This window comes from Homalodisca vitripennis, chromosome 4 (assembly GCF_021130785.1).
Source record: "Homalodisca vitripennis isolate AUS2020 chromosome 4, UT_GWSS_2.1, whole genome shotgun sequence".
Classification (NCBI taxonomy): domain Eukaryota; kingdom Metazoa; phylum Arthropoda; class Insecta; order Hemiptera; family Cicadellidae; genus Homalodisca; species Homalodisca vitripennis.
Genome location: NC_060210.1, coordinates 170,040,354 through 170,065,026, shown reverse-complemented (window position 1 = coordinate 170,065,026; position 24,673 = coordinate 170,040,354). Strand labels below are relative to the sequence as shown.

At 31.3% G+C, this 24,673-nt stretch overlaps 1 protein-coding gene across 1 annotated transcript in view; it reads left to right on the top strand.

The window, feature by feature from the left end:
- The first annotated feature begins 4,575 nt into the window (after window positions 1-4,575).
- Window positions 4,576-24,673, top strand: part of LOC124361291 (spectrin alpha chain-like) — a 91,875-nt gene continuing 71,777 nt past the window's right edge. Inside the window, 15 exon segments of the mRNA XM_046815338.1 lie at window positions 4,576-4,797; window positions 4,909-5,112; window positions 5,457-5,682; window positions 6,637-6,740; window positions 7,816-7,905; window positions 7,907-7,966; window positions 9,313-9,503; window positions 9,666-9,792; window positions 9,794-9,858; window positions 15,635-15,716; window positions 17,275-17,352; window positions 20,072-20,199; window positions 21,713-21,950; window positions 23,066-23,205; window positions 23,682-23,952. Coding sequence (XP_046671294.1) covers window positions 4,630-4,797; window positions 4,909-5,112; window positions 5,457-5,682; window positions 6,637-6,740; window positions 7,816-7,905; window positions 7,907-7,966; window positions 9,313-9,503; window positions 9,666-9,792; window positions 9,794-9,858; window positions 15,635-15,716; window positions 17,275-17,352; window positions 20,072-20,199; window positions 21,713-21,950; window positions 23,066-23,205; window positions 23,682-23,952 — 2,172 coding nt within the window. The 5' untranslated portion in view covers window positions 4,576-4,629.

The following is a 24,673-nucleotide window of genomic DNA, read 5'->3' as shown; positions in this document are numbered from 1 at the left end:
TGCCTTCACCAAAGCCACAATATCAGGATCTTGGTATACATTGCGTAATTTCTCTATTTTTTCTTATTCGCCACACCCCTTCATCACATATTGGTCCAAATATTTTTCGGAGAACTTTATTCTCAAAAACAATCAACCGCCCCTCATTTTTCTTCGTTAATGTCCATGTTTCACTTCCATACATTAGGACTTGGTTGAATGATTGTTTTATAAATTCTTATTTTGGAGCATTGTGACAACAATCTGGACGTAAAGAGTCTTGTACACGCCCCAAGACACCTATTTGCATTAGCTAATTTGCTTTGTATCTCTATATCCTCCACGTTTTTGCTGTTTATTGTTACACCCAAATATTTAAAACTTTCTACACAGTCAATCGAGTAGTTGTCAATGCTTAAGTTTGTTCTCACACATTTCCAGCATGTCTTCCAAAATGAATAATTTTTAGTTTTATCTTCATTTAGCTCTAAGCCTACTGTTTGACATTCTTTAATAAAACTTTTTGTTAGTGTGGAGAGGTCATCCAAACTTTCTGACAAGAATCACTACATCATCCGCAAATGCCATTATGTTCAGGTCCACTCCTAATTTAACCCCTCTTTGTAGTCTTTAACTTTTGTAATGCCTCTTCCACAGCCAGGTTGAAGAGAGTGGGAGAAATCCCATCTCCCTGTCTTACTCCAGTGTTGATAAGGAAGTTTTCCGACATTTCTCCATCTATTCTTATTTTGGCCTTTGAGTCACTTATACACATTTTTTGACAGTCTTATCAGTTTTTGCGGGATTCCATGTTTTTCCATCTTCTTGAATAGAGCATTCCTATCCATGCTGTCATAAGCTTTCTTGAAGTCTATAAAAATTCCATAGAAGCCTTTGTTGAACTCATAATATTTTGAAATTGCCTGTTTAAGTAAGAAAATTTGATCTATTGTGGACCTGCCTTTCATAAATCCTGATTGCTGTTCATCAATTATTGCTTCAGTATAAGGACTTAATCTTGATAGTAATATTTTTGAAAATATCTTGTAGACGGTGTTCAAAAGAGATATTCCTCTATAATTAGAACATAATTGTTTATCCCCCTTTTTGTGCAGAGGAATTACCACTGCCATCTCTCCATACCTCCGTAGTAATTTCCCTCTTCCCATACTTTTGTAATAAGTTTATGTATTTCTTTTATCAGGAATTTTCCTCCACTTTTAATAATCTCACTGTAATTCCGTCTTCACCAGGAGCCTTATTGCATTTAAAGCTTCGCTACCGCGTCTTCTACTTCTTTGCGTAGAGGTGGCATCACCTCCGGTTGTACATGTTGGGTAATTTAATACATCGTCAACGCTTCTGTTTGTACAGTGGTCACAATTCAGGAGTTTCTCAAAGTAGTCTTTCCACACTTTAACCCATTTACAATAACAAATTTTAATTAATTTCAAATTATGTACAATGTTTTAGTAAACAAAATATATTTCTATAGTTAAAATTTGTGCAATTCTTATTTTCATTCAATTCCTTGTTCCTATTGTGCAATTTAATTAATATTTCATATCAATAAATATTCTACCGAGAAAAAGACGTCACGTAAAAACTTCCGCCGTAAAACCGACTTTACAGGCAACCATAATTTTTTTTCTCTGTGTCAGAAGAATGTTGAGAGTCCAGAAAGAGTAGCCAGTTACCATCAAATTTCTTTTCAAACTTGGACAATCTGCAAGTGAAACATACAAGTGAGTTAACAAGAAACAACAAAAGTCCCAAAAATTAAAACATTTATATAACAGCCATCCAACTTGTTTGAAAATACAGTGGTTGAATTTCTAATTTGATTTTCATTTTAAATTTAGACATAATCAGATTTATTCCATACCCCGTGGTGTGCTCTTCAAACAGATTTATCCCCCCAAAGCCAAGTCCTAGTTATGCCATGACGGAAGTCATGAAAGGGACTTACTGAAAATGATCTGCAGCATTGCAATCATAATGGAAAATTTTGCTAGAGACAGATGAGATGAATACATGATGTAGGTGATAACATCAAATTATAAATTTTACAAATACAGTTTTTCAAATCTCAGTCTGGGTTTTTCTAGTCATAACCTCGTAACTTCAGGTTTTTCTGAGTAGTTAGTACATTTGTTATGCTGTATTTAATTTTGGATATCGAATCAGAATATGGACAAACACTTTAAAAACACATATAATTATTTATACAGGTTCTAGTGGATGAAATGAAGGTGCGGAGGCCAAAGTGTGACAAGCTGTGCGAGGCTGGGAACTGTCTGGTTGCCGAGAATCACAACAAAAGTCAGATGACATCAAGACTCTCGATCAATAGTCTCAAGGAGCAGTGGCAGATTCTCAACGATCTTGTTGCTTCAAGGAAAAAACAACTGGATGATGCTGCTGAATGCTTTCCAGGTATTAATTCACCATTGATGTTCCATTAAGGTTGTAAATATTTTAAAGAATAGTAAATCAAATAAACTATTTCTTTTCCACAATTAAACCCTTTAAGGAGTGCGTGTAAACTCTACATAATGAGTAAAGACGTCATATGACATATATTCTTATAGTGGCCCAAAGGAGTACAGACGTCATATGACGTTTAGCCTCTGTATTTTTATATTATCGTAAATGCATTGCTATTACTGATTGTCTTTAGGTAGATTAGTCTGTAAAGTGGTTTAATCTATCGGCAACATACTTAACTTCCATGTTTGTGCTCGCATTCACTTGTAATCTGATTTTACCAACAGATCGCAGTAGACTCCTAGTAGAAGCCACCGACTCAAGGTCACGTCTCGCGCGCATCGCCTTGTTGTCAGAATATGCCACCACATTATAACTAGCCATTCCTTGTATACTGCATACTGTGGCCATATTTATTTTTTTGAGAGTGACATATTTGTTGAGCAACCATCTAGTTTGTTACTGTTGTCCAAATGGCAGACAGTATTAGAGTCTGCCGTAGTGAGGAAATAAGACATTTGATTTTGAAAAAGTACTGAAATATTGACTTGTAGAACACTTAGTCCTTTTTTATTAAGCTTTCAAATGTAAATACAAATTTTGTAAGAGATTTTAAAAGATTTTTATTTTTAACTCCTTTTGGTAATTTTTTTGGATTTCATCCATTACTCATTTTAGACTATCAAAGGAAGACATCATATAACGTCCATACTCCTTAAAGGGTTAAACTAGAAGTGTGCAAAGCCAGTTCCAGATACAGAGACAGTCCAAGGAGTGTTTCTGTCTAACAGCTCTGTTGCAACATAACGCCATGTTCATTTCATTATTTCTTGTTGCTTCATGTTTATCAAACTTCATGTTTAATTTCAACATGGCTAAGTTAAAAAAACGTACCAATCAATAATCAGTGATTAAAATTTTTGTGACAATTTAAAATTGAGAACATTTAAAATCTTAACATCTTTTTTAACTACTTAAAAATGAATTATTTTTATTACAATATTTCTTTATTTAGTGTTGTTTTAGTTCCATATTACAAACTACATTAAAATATGGTATACTAAAAATAATAAAGATCCAAATTAAAGTTACAGTTCCATTTGTAATGATCCACAAATGATTCTCTGATTCATTGTAATGATAGTATTGTCGAAATAGTTCCATTTTGGAACTATTGATTGACCTCTAGTCGCGATGCTCTGATTCGTTGTCACATAGCTCTTGTTGGACCTTCCACTTTTTTGTTGTAACAGCTGGTACAACAGACGGAATATTTATTTAAAGGACCTAAAAATGTTTGAACTGTCAATGATTTTTAATTAACAAAGTTTGAATTACCCTCCCTTTTGGAATAGAGGGGGTTGTAATAGCTAACAGCACAAGTTTTATTTCAGGAAAATTTTAAATTTAGTAATCAGCTATCTGAAAAACATGCAAAACACAAGTTTTTTAGTTATATTACATACACTCCTCGTGTAATGAGAGTAAGAAGATTTTCCAGTGGACAGTTGAAAATACAACAAACTCTTAAATTCTGTAAATGTTGTAAGTACCCTCTGAGAACTTAGTTACTCTACTCCATTTGGTGTAGGACAGAATTAACTAACAATGAACATTTTCTCTTGTATACAGTAACAGATTGATTATTTGGACAATACAGAAATGTGATAATTCTAGTTCTTCACATACAAAAATGTTATGTCTTAAAATTAAAAACCATACACAGTAAACATAAAACAAGCTAATATTTTTATTCTGAAATTTTGTATTTTTAATTTGGTTTACGTTAATATTTAATTTGTTTGAAATAGCATGAAACTGTAATATAGTCTAGTATTTCTATACCTATATAGAAATTGTATCGTTATTATAGAAATTATATAAATGGGTTTTGTCAGTTGTAAACACAAAATACAACACACAATACAAAAACTTAGTGAATATACCTAGTGTACACTACATAAAAAAAATCACTGGCTTAATACTATGCTAGTGTTATTTAAAATATTTAGAATATAAATAAATAAACACAATACTATTTTATAATGTGTTTTATTATAGTATAAACCAAATCATACAAGAGGTAAGAAAATTCTGACTTGATGTTATTCATTACAGTATTATACAGACGCCAATGAAGCAGAATCGTGGTTGAACGAGCGCATGGCTCTGCTAACGTCGAGTGACTATGGAGAGGATGAGCCGAGTGCACAGTCACTGCTGCAAAGACACCGAGACCTTCAGGGTGAGCTGCGAGCATATAGTGGAGACATACAGAGCCTCAACACTCAGGCTGAGACATTGATCAAGGCCGGAATATCAACACTGGAGGTATGTTAAAAGATCTTTTCTGGACTCTCTATTTAGGCGATAGGCAATTAGTCTCTTCGATGTTTTATCCAATGAAGAAATTAACCATTTCCATTTTGTTGTATGTCTTAGTTGTCTCAAGAGCCAGAGGTGGTTGAAGAGCTGGAAACGAGAGAGGAGTGGGTGAAGGAAGCTCGTCTAGTGCCACAGGAGGTGTGGGAGGAAGAGCCGGTTGAGAGGATAGAATACCGAACTGTCATGGAGGAGAAGGCAGTACCACAAGTCAAGAGTCTTTACCCATTCAGTGGGCAGGGCATGGTGATGGCTAAGGGCGAGGTCAGTACCGAGTTGTCAATTAGAAATATGGATCATTATGGATCCAGGACTTAAAACTGTTTAAAAATGTATTGTGTATTTCTAAAAAAATTTTATTTTTGTAAAATTCAAGAGAATATGATACCAACTGGAAGTTATCGAGTTTTTCATTTATAATTAATAATAATATAATTATATAAATAATAATAATAAATTAATTTGTCATTAACTCTTGTATAATTTCATTGATTTAGAATTTTGTGGCTTTCAGTTCTTAGTACATTGAATTATGTGTAAATAGATCAATATCAATTGTTCAGTTGATTAGGTTACATCTTACAATATTCAGTGATTGTGTCTAACAGGTAATGTTCTTACTGAGCAAGACCAACCCAGACTGGTGGAGTGTACGGAAAGCTAACGGTCAAGATGGCTTTGTTCCCGCAAATTATGTTCGTGAAATAGAACCCAAAATCATGCAAATTCCTGTGAGAAAGGCAGAAAAAGTACGAGGCGTTCAAAGAATTCAAAAGACTAAGATGGTTAAGCAAATGGTTCCTGTGAAGAAAACTATTCAAACTAAAGTAACAGGCAAGTGTACCATTATTATTAAAATAATTTATAATAGATTCATACTATAAAATAAGACATTCGCCTGGTAAAATAAGACATTCTTTACTTTACTTTTTTTTTTTACTATATATATTAACAAATTTAATCCCTCTTGATAGCACTATACAAAATGGTTTACTAAAGTAGATATACTAGACACAGCAATTACAAGGAGAGATTAAATAGAAGAGATCAGAACTTGTTATTTTTTATTTTACCTAATTAATGTGAACTTACAATTGCTGAAACTGGATTTCTGTCTCTATATAAGAAGTGTGAGTACTCATTGATATAACAATTTTCAGAACTTTAGGTTTTCAGACAACGTTTCATACAGGACAGACCTAGACAATTGCGGAAATTCCTTGGAAAGAGTGGTTATTATTTTTTTAGTAATACTAGGGCATTCATTTACTGTTTCCTTTGTATAAAGATTGAAAAAACAAATTAAAAATTGAAATGGTTTTTCCAATAAAATATATTATTGAATGCGCACTAAATGGCTGTGTTAATTATATATATATATAAAATATATGTATATATATATATATATATATATATATATATATACATATTATACATAATGCGTAATGTGTTGAGTAAAAAAGGAAAAAATTTAAAAATATTTTTTATTTTATTCAACTAGTTCAAATATTGTTCATGATTAGCAAATATTTTTTCTAACAAAACACCTTAGAATGTACATAATGCATCCTAAAAATATTTATAAGAAGTATAAACTCCTTTCTACACTGGAAAAATTAACACAACAATATATTTCGAAAAGTAATAAAAAAATCATTTCATTATATTAGCAATATTGCATGGTAATGTTTGATTGTACTAATATTTAGTGAGGATGATTTTTGTGTAATTATAAGTTGATGTTTTAAGGATATGTTATAGGCCTTATTATTTTTTAAAATGTTTCAGGTAAACCTACCAAAAGAAAGTCAGCTGAAGATGATAATCAGAATGTTGAAAAGAGACAGAAGAAAATAAACAACACATACACCCATCTTCTAGAACTAGCTGAGGTTAGAAGTTGTTTGTACAAGATGTTTATTTAGTAGATCACTGTTCAAGATAAACTTGACATAAAAACTAGTAAAAATCTTAGTGGTGAAATTGTTTTTTTTTCTCTGAACAGTTCATTCTACAAAACATTACAAAAACATAACATACTTCTACTTAAGGCTTTCAATCTTTGAGTACTAAGATTTAAATTTAAATATTTTTTATAATAAAAATAGGCTAAGATATGTAACATTTGGTGTATCCCAGGCTGAACTATGAAAAGTAGGCAATCTTGTAGTTATACTTAAAAATTCACAAATAGATCAAACTATTACAGAATATACTGTAAGTCCAATTTTGTCTTTTATTTATAATAGTTTTCTCTGTAACATTATATATATATATATATATATATATATATATATATATATATATATATATATATATATATATATATATTTGATTCTGCTAAGCATCCAAGTATTAAGGTTTTAACAATTCTTGATATAGCAAATTTTTTCACTTGATTGCAATATAAATATTTTAAAAGTACTTTATTACAAAATAGTGAATAAAACCATAGAAGTGCATACAATACACTTGTGGATTCACAATTTCACATTAGTAATGTGTCAAAGCTAAATCTCAAATCCACAAAATTGTTAATAAGTCTATTCATGACCAGTAGCTGATTGTCAGTATGCAGATTACTACATTAAACTAAAACATGTTATTGTCATACTTTCTGTATGAAAAAACATTGATAAATAATTATGTTATTCTAGAATTATTAAACATACAAAAATATATTGTTAAAAAACATTGATCCATTTTCTTTATTGAAAAGATTTCACTTCCAGAACTTGTGAATAATTTATCCAGTTATACTTAATCTCTAACATACAATTATGCCATTTTAATTATAAAAAAGTAATGATCTACATGCCAAAACTTATACAATAAAACAATTAAGGTTTTTTCAATAATAGCTTTATAATGAGTCCATATCAGTAAAGATCTCATGGGCTCTTGTTTTATAAAATTGCTCTTGTGCAAAACTAAATGCTAAATATGTTGTATTTATGTGATCCTTAGCAAAGACATGCTCTGCTTGAAGATTCCATCAGGCTGTTTGGATTTTACCGTGAATGTGATGATTTTGAAAAGTGGATCAAAGACAAGGAGAAAAATGCTGCGAACAGAAGATAGAGCAGATAGTGTTGAAACAGCAAAGAGAAAGTATGAGGTAAGTAATAACATTCGTAGTTAACAAATACAGGGTGGAGTGCGGTAATTTGCTGATTTGGAAATGAAATAAAAAAATTATGAACCTTAGAAAAAATTATTTTTTATTTTAATTATATTGAACAGTAAGGGAATTTTTAAATAACATGGTTTTAAATAATGTATCTGGCAAATGTCGACCTTCGGCATCCACACACTGCTGCATACGTTTTCTGAAGTTTTCATTAACTCTAACAAGCCTGTTGACTTGTATTCTGCCAATTTCAGCCTCAATATTGTACCTTAGGTCTTCCAAGGTGTTGGGATGGTTGATATACACCTTCGACTTCAGGTAACCCCCAAAGGAAAACATCGCATGGGGCTAAGTCTGGTGAGCCGGCCAGTTCACATCACCCCCCTCAAAGAGATAAGCCGTCCAGGAAACATTTGCCTCAAACCAATTCATGGTAACCCTTGCTGTGTGTGCAGTGGCACCATCCTGTTGGAACCATGTATCCTCTAATTGCATTGCCTCAAGAGCCGGCTGAAAAAAATCCTGTATCATAGTCAAGTACCGTTCGGAGTTCAAAAGTTATGGCACGACGATTATCCTAAAAAAAAGTAAGGGCCAATGATGCTTACTCGTGATATGGCGTGAGCCTGCAGTGCAAAAAAGCAAATTACCGCGCTCCACCCTGTATAAGAGGGGGAAAGTTGATACAGTACAAGATGGTACAGTACTAGGTAGGAACAGTATTCTGGTCAAGATGGATTTCAGACATGCACTATCTCTGACCTAGACATACTGAGTATGTCATTTTAAACTTTGTGGACACTACTTATGTATTTGCATTTTTAAATACAAAACAAACATTATTTTTTAAATATATATGAGGTGATATAAGTTACATAATAAATATTAAATTCAATCCAATGTTTATTATTTTTTCATTTTTTTACATTTGTTTTGTACAAAACCTAATAGTTAGGTTGTAAATAAGTATTTGCCAGATTTACTAAAATGTTGTAGCGTTAAAAAAAATATTTATTGTTCTTTAATAAATGGTAGTGTATCTTTCATATGCTAATGTTGTCAAGTATTGCAATTTAAGCAAATGAATATCTCTGTGTATTTTGATTAAGATGGCAACAGAATTACTAAGATTAACAACAATCATCAGTTTCTCTAAGATTGAGTTTACAAGATCCTACAAATGCATTCTATTTTGCCCCAATACTATGATTTCAAATGAATAAGGATATGGAATTACTTGTCTTGAGTTAAAATTTTATTGCACATTTCTTAGTTGTTTGATGTTTTAAGGAATACTTCAACATTATCAAACTAAGTGATTGATTCTGTTATAGAAATTCCTGACAGACTTGTCAGCAAGTGGCAAGCGTATTGAAGCCTTGGACTCAGCCGTTGAAGAATTTGTGAAGCAAGGTCACAGCCAGTTAGATAAAGTACGGGCAAGACAGAAACAAATACATCAGATGTGGAACCATCTCAATTGGCTGAAAGCACAGAAAGAACGTAGCCTGGAAGGAGCATCAAGGTAGACAAATTTTAAATTGTTAAGATAGAAAAAAATCATTGTAATAGATCAAACTGTAATAGACAAATAAATGTGATAACATTTGTTTGTTAAATTTTGTAGAAAAGTTGAAAGGTATATTGTTAACTAGAGAGGTCAAAATCTAATTTGTGATTGATGCAGTGTGGAGCTGTTTCATCGCACTTGTGATGAGGCCCGAGACTGGATGCTGGAGAAGATGACGCAGCTGGACACGGCAGAGCTGGGACCTGACCTCAAGACGGTACAAGCGCTGCAGAGGCGACATCAAACAGCTGGAGAGGGAGTTGGCACCTGTTGAAGAAAAGGTCAATCGAGTCAATCTGCTGGCCAACTCGTGAGTACAGCATAACTGTCAGAAAGGATAACAGGATTTTGTACATTTGTCATCGTTATAGGTTACAAGAGGTATAACACTATTCTGTATTATAACGATGGCAAATGTATGAAATCCTGTTGTCCTTTCAAACCTTCCATCGTCAATAACAATCTTTAAACAAAGAATAACTGTCAGATTAGATTACAACATTTCTTCAAGAAAATGTTTTATATGGCCTCTTTCTTACAGAGGAAACAAAATCAATTATGTTTTCAATTTACTGTTGTTAATTTTAACGTTTTTGTAACTAAATGGACATGTGAACACAGCCCAACTTATATATTTTTACTGATGAAATTATTTTCAACAAATGCAAAATTACAGAAATTATGTAATAAATAATTTTACATAGTTATTTAAAAAAATTGTTTTTGAGAGGATATATGTTTTTTTAATTGAACATTAAAGTTTCAACTTAAAAATCATCTTGTTTTATGACTAGATTAATAATTTATCTTTAAATCACTCAAAATATTGTTAGGGAATATTATTAATACACACTTATAATCCATGTGGATGTGAACAGTCATTGAATAGGAAAAATCCTAATTACACAACAAACACGAGACATTAATAAATCAAACCATTATTTCTTTATAATCTGAAATGTTATGATATCCAATATTATAAAAGTTGAAATAAGTATAAATGTAAATGAAAACTTATAAAACTGAAAAATGCCCGTTATTATTATTTCAGGAATAAATGATGTTTAAAATTTTTTCACACTGGACGCCTTATAAAAAAAATTTTTTTAGTTCATATAAGTTTTAATTCAGTCAAAATTAAAAGGATAGTATAAAAAGTGAAGAAGTCCTCATAAAATGTTTTGGTTATAAAAATAAATATATATGTTAGTTATAAAAATTGATAAAACAAGTTAGATGCTAATTTTAGTGTTTGGATTATGTTTTGTACATTTTTCAGTATTTAATTTTCAGAAAAAAATACCAAATATAAGATATATAATCCAAATTAAAATTGTCCTGTTATCATACTGGATTTTTCTTTCAATAGACTTGTTCAGCCCATCGTGGGGCTCTAGAAGTCCACAATTTCATTTGTTTTATTAGACGATTGTAGCCATAGAATCAAATCAAATCAAAAATTCTTTATTTGTAATTTCATGGGAGAAATACAATGGCGTCATGGTAGTAAAGTCATATTTTATATACAAAAGTGGTTTTTAATTGTACAAATTTTGATGTTGTTGTTTTAAGTCAGTGAATTCTTTGATCGAGTAAAAAGACCACTCCAGGAGCCATTCTTGAAGTTTCCTCTTAAAATGTTTTTGTCTGGAGATCTTCTTCAGGTAGTCAGGAAGGCAGTTAAAACAATTTTGGTCCCCATGTAGCTTGGCTTCTCTTCATATAGGCTGAGACGGTGGTTCGGCAAAATGAAAATTGTTTCCATGCCTGGTGTTGTAATAATGGAGCTGTCCTGTTCTTGTTAGATTTTGATTAGTAGTGTAAAGAATTAACTTCCTGGATGTAGAGGGATACTGATGTTAGTATCTTTAGTTCTTTAAATGTACTTCTGCAGGAGTCAAGTGGATTGAGGTTGGCTAAGATCCTAATCGCTTTTTTTTTGAATTACCAGGATACGTTGCACATTTTTTGCTGAGGAGTTGCCCCAGACCTGTTATGCCATATCGAAGATGAGCCTCAAAAAGTGCAAAATAGGCAATTCTAGTTATCTCCTGAGTATTGGTAGCCTTTTAGTCTTTTAAGGACATAGATGCAGGAGTTAAGTTTTGAACAAATTTTATCAATATGTGGTGTCCAGGTTGAGTTTGTCATCAATAGTTACTCCCAAGTATTTCGCTTTATTATCTAGGTCAACTTCTGGGAGTCCTGTAAATTCAATTGTTCTTCTTCCAAAGTTTAGTTGTTGAGTCTTATGGTCGTTTTAATACTAAAGTCATTCTGATTTACAATATTGTTTTGCTGTATTTAGAGCGATAAAGGATGCTATTTCTAGTTCTTGTACTTGTTTATTTGCTATGAGGAGGACAGTATCATCAGCATACATGAGTACCTGGCTAAGCTCTTGGAGATAGTTTGGGAGATCGTTGGTTAGCAGAATAAAAAGTACCGGTCCCAAGACAGATCCTTGAGGGTACGCCTCTACTTAGAGGGAGTGGTGTTAATGTTACACGATATGAGGTGTTGTTTTTTGGTATATGATATTTCTACCATTTGTGTTCTTCCCTCCAGGTAGCTTGCAAAACCAACTGGCTGCATTTCCTCTGACTCCCATATTATTCATCTTTTGAAGGAGGATATTATGGTCCCAGGCAGTCAAATGCTTTAGTAAAATCCAGAAAAAGGCTAGTCCACAGCAGCTCCATCTTCCACTTGATCTATAATGAATTCTGTGAGTTCTATCAGTGCTGAAATTGTTGATCTTCCTTTCAGAAACCCATGTTGTTGGGTGGTTAGGACATTTTGGTCGGTCAAATGTGTTATAAGCCGGTTTAACATTACTTTTTCAATCACTTTGAAACTGTAGAGAGGAGGGATATAGGTCTGTAGTTGTTGATGTCAGTTGGAGATCCTTTTTTTAGTTTTGGAAACACTTTTGCCAACTTTAGGAGCTTTAGGGAAAATGCCTTGGGAGAAAGTTTTGTTGATAATAGATGTCAGAGGTGGTACAAGTTCCTCTGAGCAGCCTTTCAAAAGGATTGATGAGATGTCATCCACCCCAGCCGAAGGGCTTTTGTTTGAGGTTAGAAATGGCTTCTTCTGTTTCTTTCAGGGTACAAGGCCATAACGATATATCAGGTATTTGATTTCTGTGGCTGGTTGAGTTGTTTGCTTGTTTGTGTGAGTCCCATTTCTGTTAATGTTTTGTCAGCTACCGTTGTAAAATATAGATTAAGGTGGTTTGCAACAAGTAGTGGGTCTGATTGGAGTTTCCCATCAATTTCTAGTTCTATGGAGTCTGAAGTCCTGTTTGTCCCGGCATCTTTCATAATTTATCACTTGCCATAGGGCTTTTTGCTTGTTACTAGATTGCTTAATGAAATGTGATGTAGCTTGCTTTCTGAGTTCCTTAAGCTGCAGATCATACGCCCTTTTTTTTGCAACAGTTTCAAGTTTGGTCTATATCTCTTCCCATAATAAATTTTGTTTTGTCCAAGGCCTTCAGATAGTCAGTTTTTAACCTATGAGATTCTTCGTTATACACCTTTCTATACTTTTGTTTTTTCTTTGCCCTCGTTTTTTTATATGGACAAGCTGCATTGAGTGTTCTACACAACACATTACTAAAGAACTCATATGCTTTTGTCAGCGTCATGTGTATTGTATACATAGTCAAAAGATTCAAAGCTGAGTAAGTTTTTAAAATGATGCATATTGTCTTTAGTTAAAATGTCTACAGGTTGAGCTAGGATAGGTTTTTTTCTGTATTTGCAGGTTTACAGTGCATAATTGTGCTGTATGGTCTGACAGACCTGTTATGATGACTTCAACACCGATGTCCTCTTCGTTAAGATTTGTGCACACTACATCGATTGAAGATGGCAGAGTTGTGCACAACTCTTGTTGCTGGAAGTTCTAGTCCTTACAATGTTATGACTGGTTAACATTTCTTCAAGTTTCTTCTTTGAGTTGTTAGAAACCTGAGGGAGTCTGTCAATATTAATATCTCCTATAAGTGTCCTAAGAAGTGTCCGATAAACATAAATGTACAGTATGGCCATCCATGAAGTAAAATTGTGGCAGTACTTTAAACAATTTTACAAAGTACAGTAGGTAGATAATCTAAACATCACTCACTGTCAGTATTGTGTAAAAGCAAATAAGATTTCAAAGGTTACAAAATGTAAAGTTATTATTACTATTAAAAATTACTACACTATTCTAAATGATCTTAAACATGTATTAGATCCATACAACCACAGGAAAACCAATTTTTAGCTTAACAAAACAAGTGAATAATATAAAAATTCTGAAAAATATTAATTTTTTTATGAAATAAAATGACATAATGTGTGTAAAATGCGCTTGTTTTTCGGTTGTTTAGTGTCTTCTGTTAAAGTACTAGCAAAATTTAGATTTTTCAGGGCAGTTTGTACTGTATGTATTGTTGACCCACCATTGTCTTATTTCGTGCTTTTTGTTACCAATAGTGAAAATGTTATTATTCCAGCTTCCTCAGGTAATTTAAGGCCCTATTAAAATTATATATAAACTTTGTTTTATTTTAAATGGTTGTCAATACACTGTATATCCCATCTTAATGTCCACCTTTTACCAATAAAGAATTTCAGATTTTTTGAAAATACGTACTAAATATTGCTTGTAAAATAAAACAATCAGCAAAACCAATATCGGTGTGAAGTATACCTTTTTTAATCTTTTCTATAATGTAAGAATAGTGTCAACTAAAAATACTGACATATGTTTATAAAAACTCAACTGCAACTATATAAACGTTTTCTAGTAGAAACTACATCAATTGGTAAATAGGCAGAAATATATAAACTAGATTAATTGTCACTGACATCAGCTGACCTTCTTGTAAAGTGTATTTATCATTAGTACTTAATATGTTGACATAACACTTGCAAAATTCTACACTTGACACTTTAATCATGTTTTTCAATTTATAAATAACTAGCTGTTTTCCGTGGCTTCATATGCTTTTCGTAAGCTTTGCTTGTGCATGAGCACTTCTGGTTCAATTGAATTATATTTCCAACACCAATGTAGAGTTTGCCTTGTTGCCACGATCAAGAAAATCTGTCAAAAGTGTATGTTTATAGCCATTGTACACGTGCATGTACTTTATTATAAAATGGTTTAACACTCAAGCTTTAAGTTCAACCAGAAATTTACTTAAAAGACAAATATACATTATAACTTAGTGCCTTCAAATAGTGTTTGGATATTTTATGTACGTAACTTGTCTTTTAATTGCAGTTTATAATGTGCAGGCGCTTTGAAAACTTTTATCTTTTGCAGCACCACCTGGTGGCGAGTTACATCAATGGGCATAGCATATAAACCTTATCATATATCTGTGGACGAATAATTATACATACAAATTTTCATTATGATTGTTGAAATAGACTCAGAGTCTATCAATGACATGTACACAAACATCCTCTTTTACATAGATAGAGGATGTTAATAGTATTTCCGCACGAGCTCTGTGAGCTCTTGGAATGTTTAAAAGTATTGTGAACTTTCTTTAAATAAAGCATTTGAAAAAAATAGATAGATAACTTGTACTGACTAACAACAAACATTGAACACCATAGCTAAAAAGACCACTTGAGGTCTGCTGACATTGTTTTGGGCTCCATCCCTGGGCGCATTTTCTTAACATCAATTTTTGTAACTTAAAAGATAACCTTGAAATTTAAATTCTATTGTGTTTTAAAATTGAGTGTACAGTTTTAAAAGTATCTGTGTTCAAATATTACCAAGGAAATTAGTTTAAAGACTATTAATCTCTGAATGATTTAATTATCAACAATGTTAAGATAATACATTTTTTTAATAATAGTACCAGGATCTCACAATTGGACAGACTAACCAGAGAAAAAATGAATTATTTTACTAATTGGTATTAGGTTTTAAGTAGGAAAAGCACATTCATATGTTTGATTTTTCTGTTATTATTCTAATGCACATGGTAAAAAAAGGTATTGAATATTGATTGCTATATACTGTGCTATTATTGATTAATTTGTTTTTAAACAATTGTGTACAACTGTTTTCAGAGTTAAGTCATCATATCCAAATGAGAAAGCAAATGTGAATGCTCGTCAAAACGAAATTCAGGAACTTTGGGGAAAAGTAAAGGTTAGTATCATATATATATATATATATAAGGAATTTTTTTGCATTTAAATGTGTTGAAAATCAGATTTTTAGCACCAGCTGTTACTGACTATTGACTGTTGAATACAGTAATCCAGCTGTTATGTTGTTTTGCAATTTATCATAGCTTGCTGTAACGAATGGCATTGGTTTGTTTAGATTATTCATGTCCAATGATTTCAACATTTTATATTCCGTTTTATTTATATTGGTTGTTTATGTCTATGTACTTTTTATAGAAATCTGGTTGTAGGGCCTATCTAGTCCTAGGACACTTTTTTTAAACAAAACTTGTATTAAATTTTACCAGATTTCATTATTTATAACATTAGTTACCAAATATGTACCTACTTAAAAGAACTATGCAGTTGCCCACAGAAACATATTTTTTGTTTTTCAAATGTATGTACCTTTAAATTAACATGAAAATCATGATTCTACAATACTTAGTAGGTAAAATATTATTTTTCTATCAATCTACAAAATCAACATTTTTGACTGCAGCATTTTAGTGCAATCATATAAAAATTATAGAGCAAAATATTTTTGCATGATTACTTTTCTTAACATTGTATTTAAAGGGTTAAAAATTGTTCAAAATTGGTATTTTTCAATCATATTTTTTTACTTGGCACTTACTAGTAGATATGACTCTATCAGAGAGTCTAAAGTGATACACAGAATACACATAGGATTATCACTTAAAAATTGAATACTTTATGTAAACCCTTTATTATTGAATTTAGTTGTAATTACATTTTCTTTTAATATGTTCAAGCCTATGCTTTTTTTGCGGTATAGCACCTGAAATCCCAAACTTAGTTTTCTAGCCTATTGTATTCATTTAGCATTATTATTTCTTTTCAAAAATTTGTTCATATTAAATGTACTGTGACATACTTTTAATGTAAGTACTCAGCCACTATTACGTCATCGGTACTAACAGTGTGGACATGTGTCACTCTGACCAAATATTTGTGTTGAAACTCTTGATATAATACATACAGGCATACATAGTAATAATATTGCTAAATAACATCAATAGAAATCTAGTGATGAAATGTTATTTTACATCAAAAGTACTATGACATCACCATAGTAATGTTACTTACATGTCAAACCTGAAACTTACTCATTTCCCAAATAACAATAGTAAACATTTAAGAAAATAGCAGAAATCCGAGTCAGCTAATAGTAATAGAAACATGTGAAAGACTGGCAGACATCGAGTCAACTAATAATTATAATAGCTACAAATTAGCTGAAACTCAAGTTGTAAAAAATAATCAATACTTTGAAGACATTTTTGGAAACCAAGGTTGATTTGTTATTCTTAGACATAACTAAACATTTGATATAGCAATAATTACGATTTATTTTTAAATAGTGAAAAAAGCATCTTAAAAATACCCCTGGACTTGAGGCCATTGTGGCGTCTGCAGTACTAGTGGTGTGACGTGTAAGACACACCAGGGCATCACTTGGGTTTGAACGTGTTAATTAAGGAGATTAGTAAACTGATAATTGATTATCACCACAGGCAAAAGCAGTGGAAAGGAGATCAAGGCTGGAGAATGCTGTTGGACAACAAGTTTTCATGAACAGCACGAAAAATTTGGTGAGTTACATAAATTTTTATTTAAGAATCTTTAATAAAAATTTAAGGAAAATTTATTGCTTAACTCTGCTGAATGATATGTCATTCTAATGATAAACATTGATTGATTGAGCTTAATAGTGGATAAGTCACTTTATTTCTTACTGAACAACATATGTAGTTCTATCATTAACCTTACCTTAATGTATATGATTTCTTACAAATTTGTCTAAAACATGTCAGTACTCTCAGAACAGTTCATCTTATCTATGCCGATTATAAACTATTCTAGACCCCAAAATCACCTATTTTTTAAGGTTGATTTTGTAAATTGAGAGACGCCGTGGCTCAATGAGGTCACTTGTTTTCGCAACCTTAGATATGCAAAGTTTGTTATATATTTAAAGTACTAGCAGTTACCCGTGGCTTCGCATGCATTTTCCTAGGTCTCTATGTACATTTTCTGGTTTGAGTGAACTGTATTTCCAACGTCAATGTTGAGTTTGCCTTCTTTCCATAATAAAACAAATATTGTCAAAAAGCGTATTATTTATGGTCATTGTAATTTACACCGACCTTTTTTGTTCCATAGCTGATTTTGTCTCTTTCCCAATCAAGAAAATATACATACATACATAGCTCTTAGGAGCCTAATTTTGTCAAAAAACAAGTAATTTAGGTTTTATAACAGTCGTTAAATAAAAAGTAAAAGTTAGATTATATTGTCTCGTTAACCTGCTGGTTTGAATGCAATTTAGTAGGTGTTGCTTGTGTATGTCAACTGCTGGTTTGAGTGAATTATATTTTCCGACGCCAATGTTGAGTTTGCCTTGTTGCCACAATCAAGAAAATATGTAAAAAAGTGTATATTAATGCCCATTATAATTCATTTTGTGCTTAGTATGTTTTTTCCATACTTGATTTTACTTGTTTCCCGATGAAAATATAAATCACATATCAGAGAAGCCTATTTCTGTCAATAGTGAACTAAGATTGGTTTTATATCAGTATTAAATTTGTAGTAAAATTTAGTTTTGTTGTAAAATTTAGTTAGTAACACTGTCTCTTAGATCTAATACTTAATATTTGATAAAATGTACAGTTAAAAGTACATTAACGATGACACTATGTATTTGTTTCTTTATAAACTGAAAAATATTGTTAATATTTTAGAAGATTTAGAGCTGGAATTGGTACATTAGTTCAAAAGCACAGTCCAGCGAATTTTCATCTAGCATAGTTCTTGGAGACAAATTCTGACCATCTTATGTTTTACGACATTTTCTAAGGTAGATGAGTACTTACCAAATCACTGAAATGTAAAACGGCGTAAAAAATTATGGTTATTCCTTAAAAAATGTATACACTATAAATGAAAACAAATTGAAAATAATAAACAATTCTTACACAGAACAGTTGATTACAATAGACATATAGACCAAGATGTAATTTATCACTACTTTAAAGACCAATGGGGCATAGCCTAGTGGGATTTTCAAAATAAGAATAAGCCTTATTCATCCCAGGAACTGTAAGAATGTTCATATAAAATTTCAGTACAATCGGCTGAATAGTCTACGTGAAAGCAAAACAAACAAACAAAGGCACTTTCTCATTTATAATGTTATTAGGATGTAGACATTTTACATTTTATATTGTCATAAAAATCTAAGAGAATGTATTAATTTCATTCCTTTGTGAGACTAAACAACAAGAATTAAAAGTGCTTAATTAAAAGATTAATTTAACAAAATGAAAAAAATGACAGTGTTTTTTTAGATAACTTAAAATTGCAAAGAACACAATTGTCAAGGTAAGGGTAAGGGAACAGGATAAGGGTTGTATTTAAAAAGTTTACAAAAGATTTCAGTTCAGCTACAATACAATATGAAGTAAAAATAAAACTTTTTATAAATTTTGAAGTGTATTTCATAATCCTTATAATGTGCAGCAAACTCTTTTCCTTGCAACATTTTAAGATGATTATAGAAAAAAGTAACAGTATTTTGGAATCTGAAAATTGAAGCTATTTTTCATCATCTAAAAAGTTTTACCTTTAAATTATCATGTTTTTAATGTGCCAGAAAAGATACTAGAAGTGTTTTATTTATAAAAATTAAGGAAGAAGTGTCGGAATTGTCACAAAATAGATTCCCTCTATTTATTAGACATTGTTGTATACAGCTACAAAATAATTTTATTAATTCAGAACTTTCAGAACAACAATGGCTTATTTCTGGTCCTTTTTATTTTCCATTGAATTTTTCAGTAATAATGGCTAAATACCGTGATTTCTTTCCATTAAACGCCTAAGTATAACATGAAAAGTATGTAGGCTTTGCAATGTTGTACCAAAAAGTTATTTTAATATGTTTTTTTAAATGTTTCTTTGTGTACCCCAAGAGGTACCTAAGAAATTGATTTAACTTAAACATTAAGTAGTTGTGTGCCCGGCGGGCTTAATAGTCTGAGGTATTTGTTTAAGCGCAGAATCAAATTTAACAAACCACAGAGACAGGCAAACAATAAAAACACAATAAGGAAATGCATAGCAACGTGTACTCTTCAGGCGCACAACGCTCTTTACGAAAGCTCTGTGTGTATCCAACTGGGTACACAACGGCAGTTGTGAAAAAACGCACAATGGGGTACACGTTGTCGTGCACATGCTAAGAAATCATATTAATAAAGTAATAAATAATAAATTGAAACAATGATTTCTATGAATCGCTTGTTACAGTTAAACTGGATAGCAACTGTCAAAGAAGCACTGAATGCAGACGAGAACGCAAGAGATGTTGTAACTGCAGAGAACTTGCTTAAGAATCACCAAGATCTTGGAGATGACATTCGAGCTCATGATGATGAGTATGTATATATTTTTATTTTTAGATAGCACCAGTTTATGTCTATAATCGTAACATTTCATTCAGTTCAGCACAACATTGTTAGTATAACCTGGAGGTGACTGTAAAGCTATCTTTAATTTTGATGCACAGTAGCAAGATTTTACACTTTATATTTCTTATTTTGAAGATACTATAAATAAATTATTGTTAATCAAATCACGATTTACATGATGCAATACACTTCAGTCATGGATTTCTATGGTCAGATTATGAAATTCTAAAACATTTTCATACAGACTATTTAAGAGGTATGATGAACCTGTAAGTAGTTACAATTAAAAATTATTCTAATTTCGACATCTCTGCTCGTTCCAGATAGTTTGTGATCAGCCATTGAATGGTATTTTACTTGCATATATTAGGAATATACAACGAAAAATATTGAGATTATATAACGACGAAAGGATTATTTATTAGTATATTACCAGATACCATTTTAAAATATGATTTTATTGAGATTACTTTTGTCGTAGGTTCTTAAATAAGTAGTATGTTTTAAATAAGTGCTAATTATGTAACTAAAATTTTAAAAGCGCTTCCTAAAAAGTTTCTTTGTAAGAAAAACATAACTTTTTAGCTGTTTCTTTTTTTTTATATTTGATAAAAAATATTATGCTTATATTTACAAGATACATACATGTACATACTGAATTTCAAACAAAACTACGTTATGTCTTTGACCTTCAGTGCTATTTAAAAAATTTATGTTTTTAATGTTTGAAAGAGAGTTTTTATGGAAATATAGTTTGTAGTATCGTATTACACCAATGTATTTAATAGGCTATAATGGAAAACTTTAATCAAAATCGTTTGCTTGATTTTTATGAATAATTTTTTTATAAAACAATGGATTATTATACTATTTGCAATGTTTTGTAATCATTGCAAACCATTTGTAGCAATTAGTAATATTATCCTTAACAATCTAGTCACTTTTCCTAATCCTCCATTGTTAAAAGTAAATTTTAAATAAATAATTGTTAAACATAAAAATCAAATACTTATCTAGTTATTTCTACATATGCATGCCAGTTGTCAGGTAGTGTCCGTATATTTTATCACTGGCGATGTTTGATATACTTAAACACCTATGGACTAACATTTTGACATTATTTGGACTATAAATTCTCCTATAATTTTTGGTTGGGAGGTAGTAGAATGGATATACCTTCTAGAAAGTTTATATACTTTCCTACCTAATTTACCAAAGAATATTACACTATTGGAAACTCAGGGGTATATTCTTCGGCTCAGGGGTATATTCTTAAATACATCATTCTAAGAGTTTAATATATCACCACTTCTAGGGAACAAAAACATAACAATACTCAATTTACGTTAATTTTCCTAAATTTCAGGAATATGAGTTTTCAAGAAGCTGCATTACAGTAATGTTAACTTGTGCTCTGTTTACTTCTACGGTCACAGAATTATTTTTTTAATTTTTGTTAGTAAAAAATTTGAAATTGTAGATTGAGAGAAGTAAGTGAACTGGGGAAACAGCTGATGTCACGCAACCCTGGGCTGGAAGAGGTGAAAGAACGGCTGACACGGCTAGATACGGAGTATGCTGCGGTTCTGCGTGGCTTTGATGAGAAGGGTGACTGGCTGCGCCAGTGTTTAGAGCTGCAGCTGCTCAACAAAGAAGCTGATCACATTGACACCACCACTTCAAGCCATGAGGCCTTCCTGGAGTTCACTGATCTTGGTGTAAGTCTAACTGAAACTCTTCTTGATAATTGTTACCCTCGATCTTTAAAATAGTACAAAAACTTTTTTATGTTATGATCACAGGTAAAACGTTTGTGGAAGATACCACACTGAGATACTAGAATAAAGAACCAGAATTATGTCTACATTTAGGAAATGAAATTTTTAAATATAAATTTGATCAATCTACAGTTGAAGGCTAATGAATTTGCATTAAAATAAGATCATTATGCATAGCATTTACTGTAATTTTGTATGTTTTGTTTTATTGTTCATTAAAAAAAGTAAATGTATTTGTAAATGCTATTATTATAAACTTTTCTCTTAAAATATTTTTACTTATTTTAGTTGATTGTTTTATGAACATGCTTGAAAAACTCAACTGAGTATTTATTATTTTGCACTTATGTTAGGTTTATTTCACCCCTCAAGATTAGATATTAAATGGACTTATAACCACATTATTTGGTTTGACATTCCCATCATCAATGTCATCAGTTCATATGTTCTATCATACAGCTAATTCTTGAACTATTTTAACTAAGTAACCATTAGAGAACATTTAAGACAAAACATAACATGTATTGTATTTTATTCTGCTGAATATTGACAAGTGAGGTTCTGTCAGTTGATTGCAGTTATGTCAGTGTGAGTGAACAAAGCAGCATGACTTTTTTACCAGGATTTTATTTGTTAGTTTTTTACATTGTGAAAACGATTTTTCTTTAAAAAAAGTGTTAGGTATTGTGATATGTTATCTCAAAGCTATGTTAAGTTTTAAAATGACAGCCTAGGACAGCAAAATTGGTCACTGAATGGTCAATGTTTCTTTATTGTTTAATGAATAATTTTAAGTATACAAAATGAATTATATAATATAAATAATAGTATAGATTTATTTTGAGTATTTTTAGGAATATTTTAGTGAAAAATGATAAAGATCTGACCAAAATAGGTAAAATACTGAGACTTTATTGAACCTCTGTGATTTTATAATAGCTTTGTTCAACAAATTCCTGCTTGTCAGTGTGCATGCGAAAACAACTACTTCAAATGGTTACATTATCACGTATTTCTATTTAATATGCCTTATACATCTGTTTTGTCTTTTGTAGGGTAACATAGATGATGTAGAAGCTTTAATGAAACGACATGAAGATTTTGAAAATACTCTGTTTGCACAAGATGAAAGGGTGAAAGCATTTAATGAAGCAGCTAACAAATTGATAGCTGCTGATCACTATGACAAAAAATTGTGAGTAATTGTTTTTATACTACATTTAATACATAACTTGAATTTTATTGCCAAATCTATCAGTTTATATAACTATAACATTTGGAAATATAAGAAACCTAACGTAAAACAGTCATTAATTTATTCTGCATGGTAATTTGCCACTGTAAATTCATAGTTTGTTGTTATTATGAAAATAAATATGACGGTGTTGGCTGAAATTTATATGAAAATCAATAAACTAAGTCTTAAAGAAAACATGTCTTCAATTAATATTACAAATTGAACATGAGTCACTATATAAAGTATGCATAGTTTTAATTTCACTCAGTTTTCATCTAACATTTTGAAGATTTTAAAAATAATCTTGATCAATCAGTATCAATACAAAAACATAACATAAGAACATATTTTAAAATTATAAATTGCAAACAGAAACATACCGGTTAAAAAAACCATAATATAAAAAAGAACTTAAATATATCTTTTTGTTGTAGTATTAATGAGCGCAGACAGCAAGTGTTGGCCCGCCGGCAAGCTCTCAAGGCATTGGCTGCAGATCGTCGTGCCGCCCTCACAGCAGCCAAGGGCTTCCAGGAGTTCTCAGCTGATGTTGACGACCTAAATACTTGGCTCCATGATAAGATGAAGACAGCAGGAGATGAGTCTTATCGCGATTTGACAAACATTGAAAGAAAACTTCAAAAGCATGAAGCGTTTGAGAGAGAGCTGAGGGCCAACGAAGGACAGCTTCGTACAGTCAACAAGGTGTGCATTTTATATAACATTATACACTAGTGATCAATTATAGCATACTTAATGTTATTTGCCAAAATGTATGGTTAAAAGCATATTTTTTATAAAACTTCTAGCTGTCTTATCTGTATAAATGTACTCTGTGTCATCAGTGATTACAGAAAGATCGGCATGAGAAGTGTTTTAATGCCAATTTTATCTATGCTTACAAGGCTATAAATGTAAACAAATTTAAAATGTTAGTTAAATTATTTACTATATGGTTGTGAGTTAAATTATTTACTATATATGGTTGTGTTGTCATTTTGCATCGTTTGAAATATAGATAAATGTAAATATCAAATTGCATGTCTCCATCTTTTGTTTTTGCGGGAGATGGTTTTTGCTGGGAATTGATGAATCAGTTAGTTGGTCAGGATATCTCCTTTTATATACAGTGTGTTGATTTGAAAACTTTTCACCCTTTGTATATAAAAACTAAACAACTTTAAAAAAGTCTAAAAACAAATTTCTATTTGCGGGAGTTTTTATTACTTGCTGGAGGAAACAAAAAGACAATATGTTCAGAAAGGAAGAGCAATCTTTTCCCCCTACACCTACCCAAACTCAAAATTTTCAAATTGCAACCCATACATAATGGTACATCTAATTATCAAGTTCTAGTATAAAATATAGCCACAATAAATGTAACACAAAATATAAATCAGCAAGTAAATTTCATTGTTTATACACC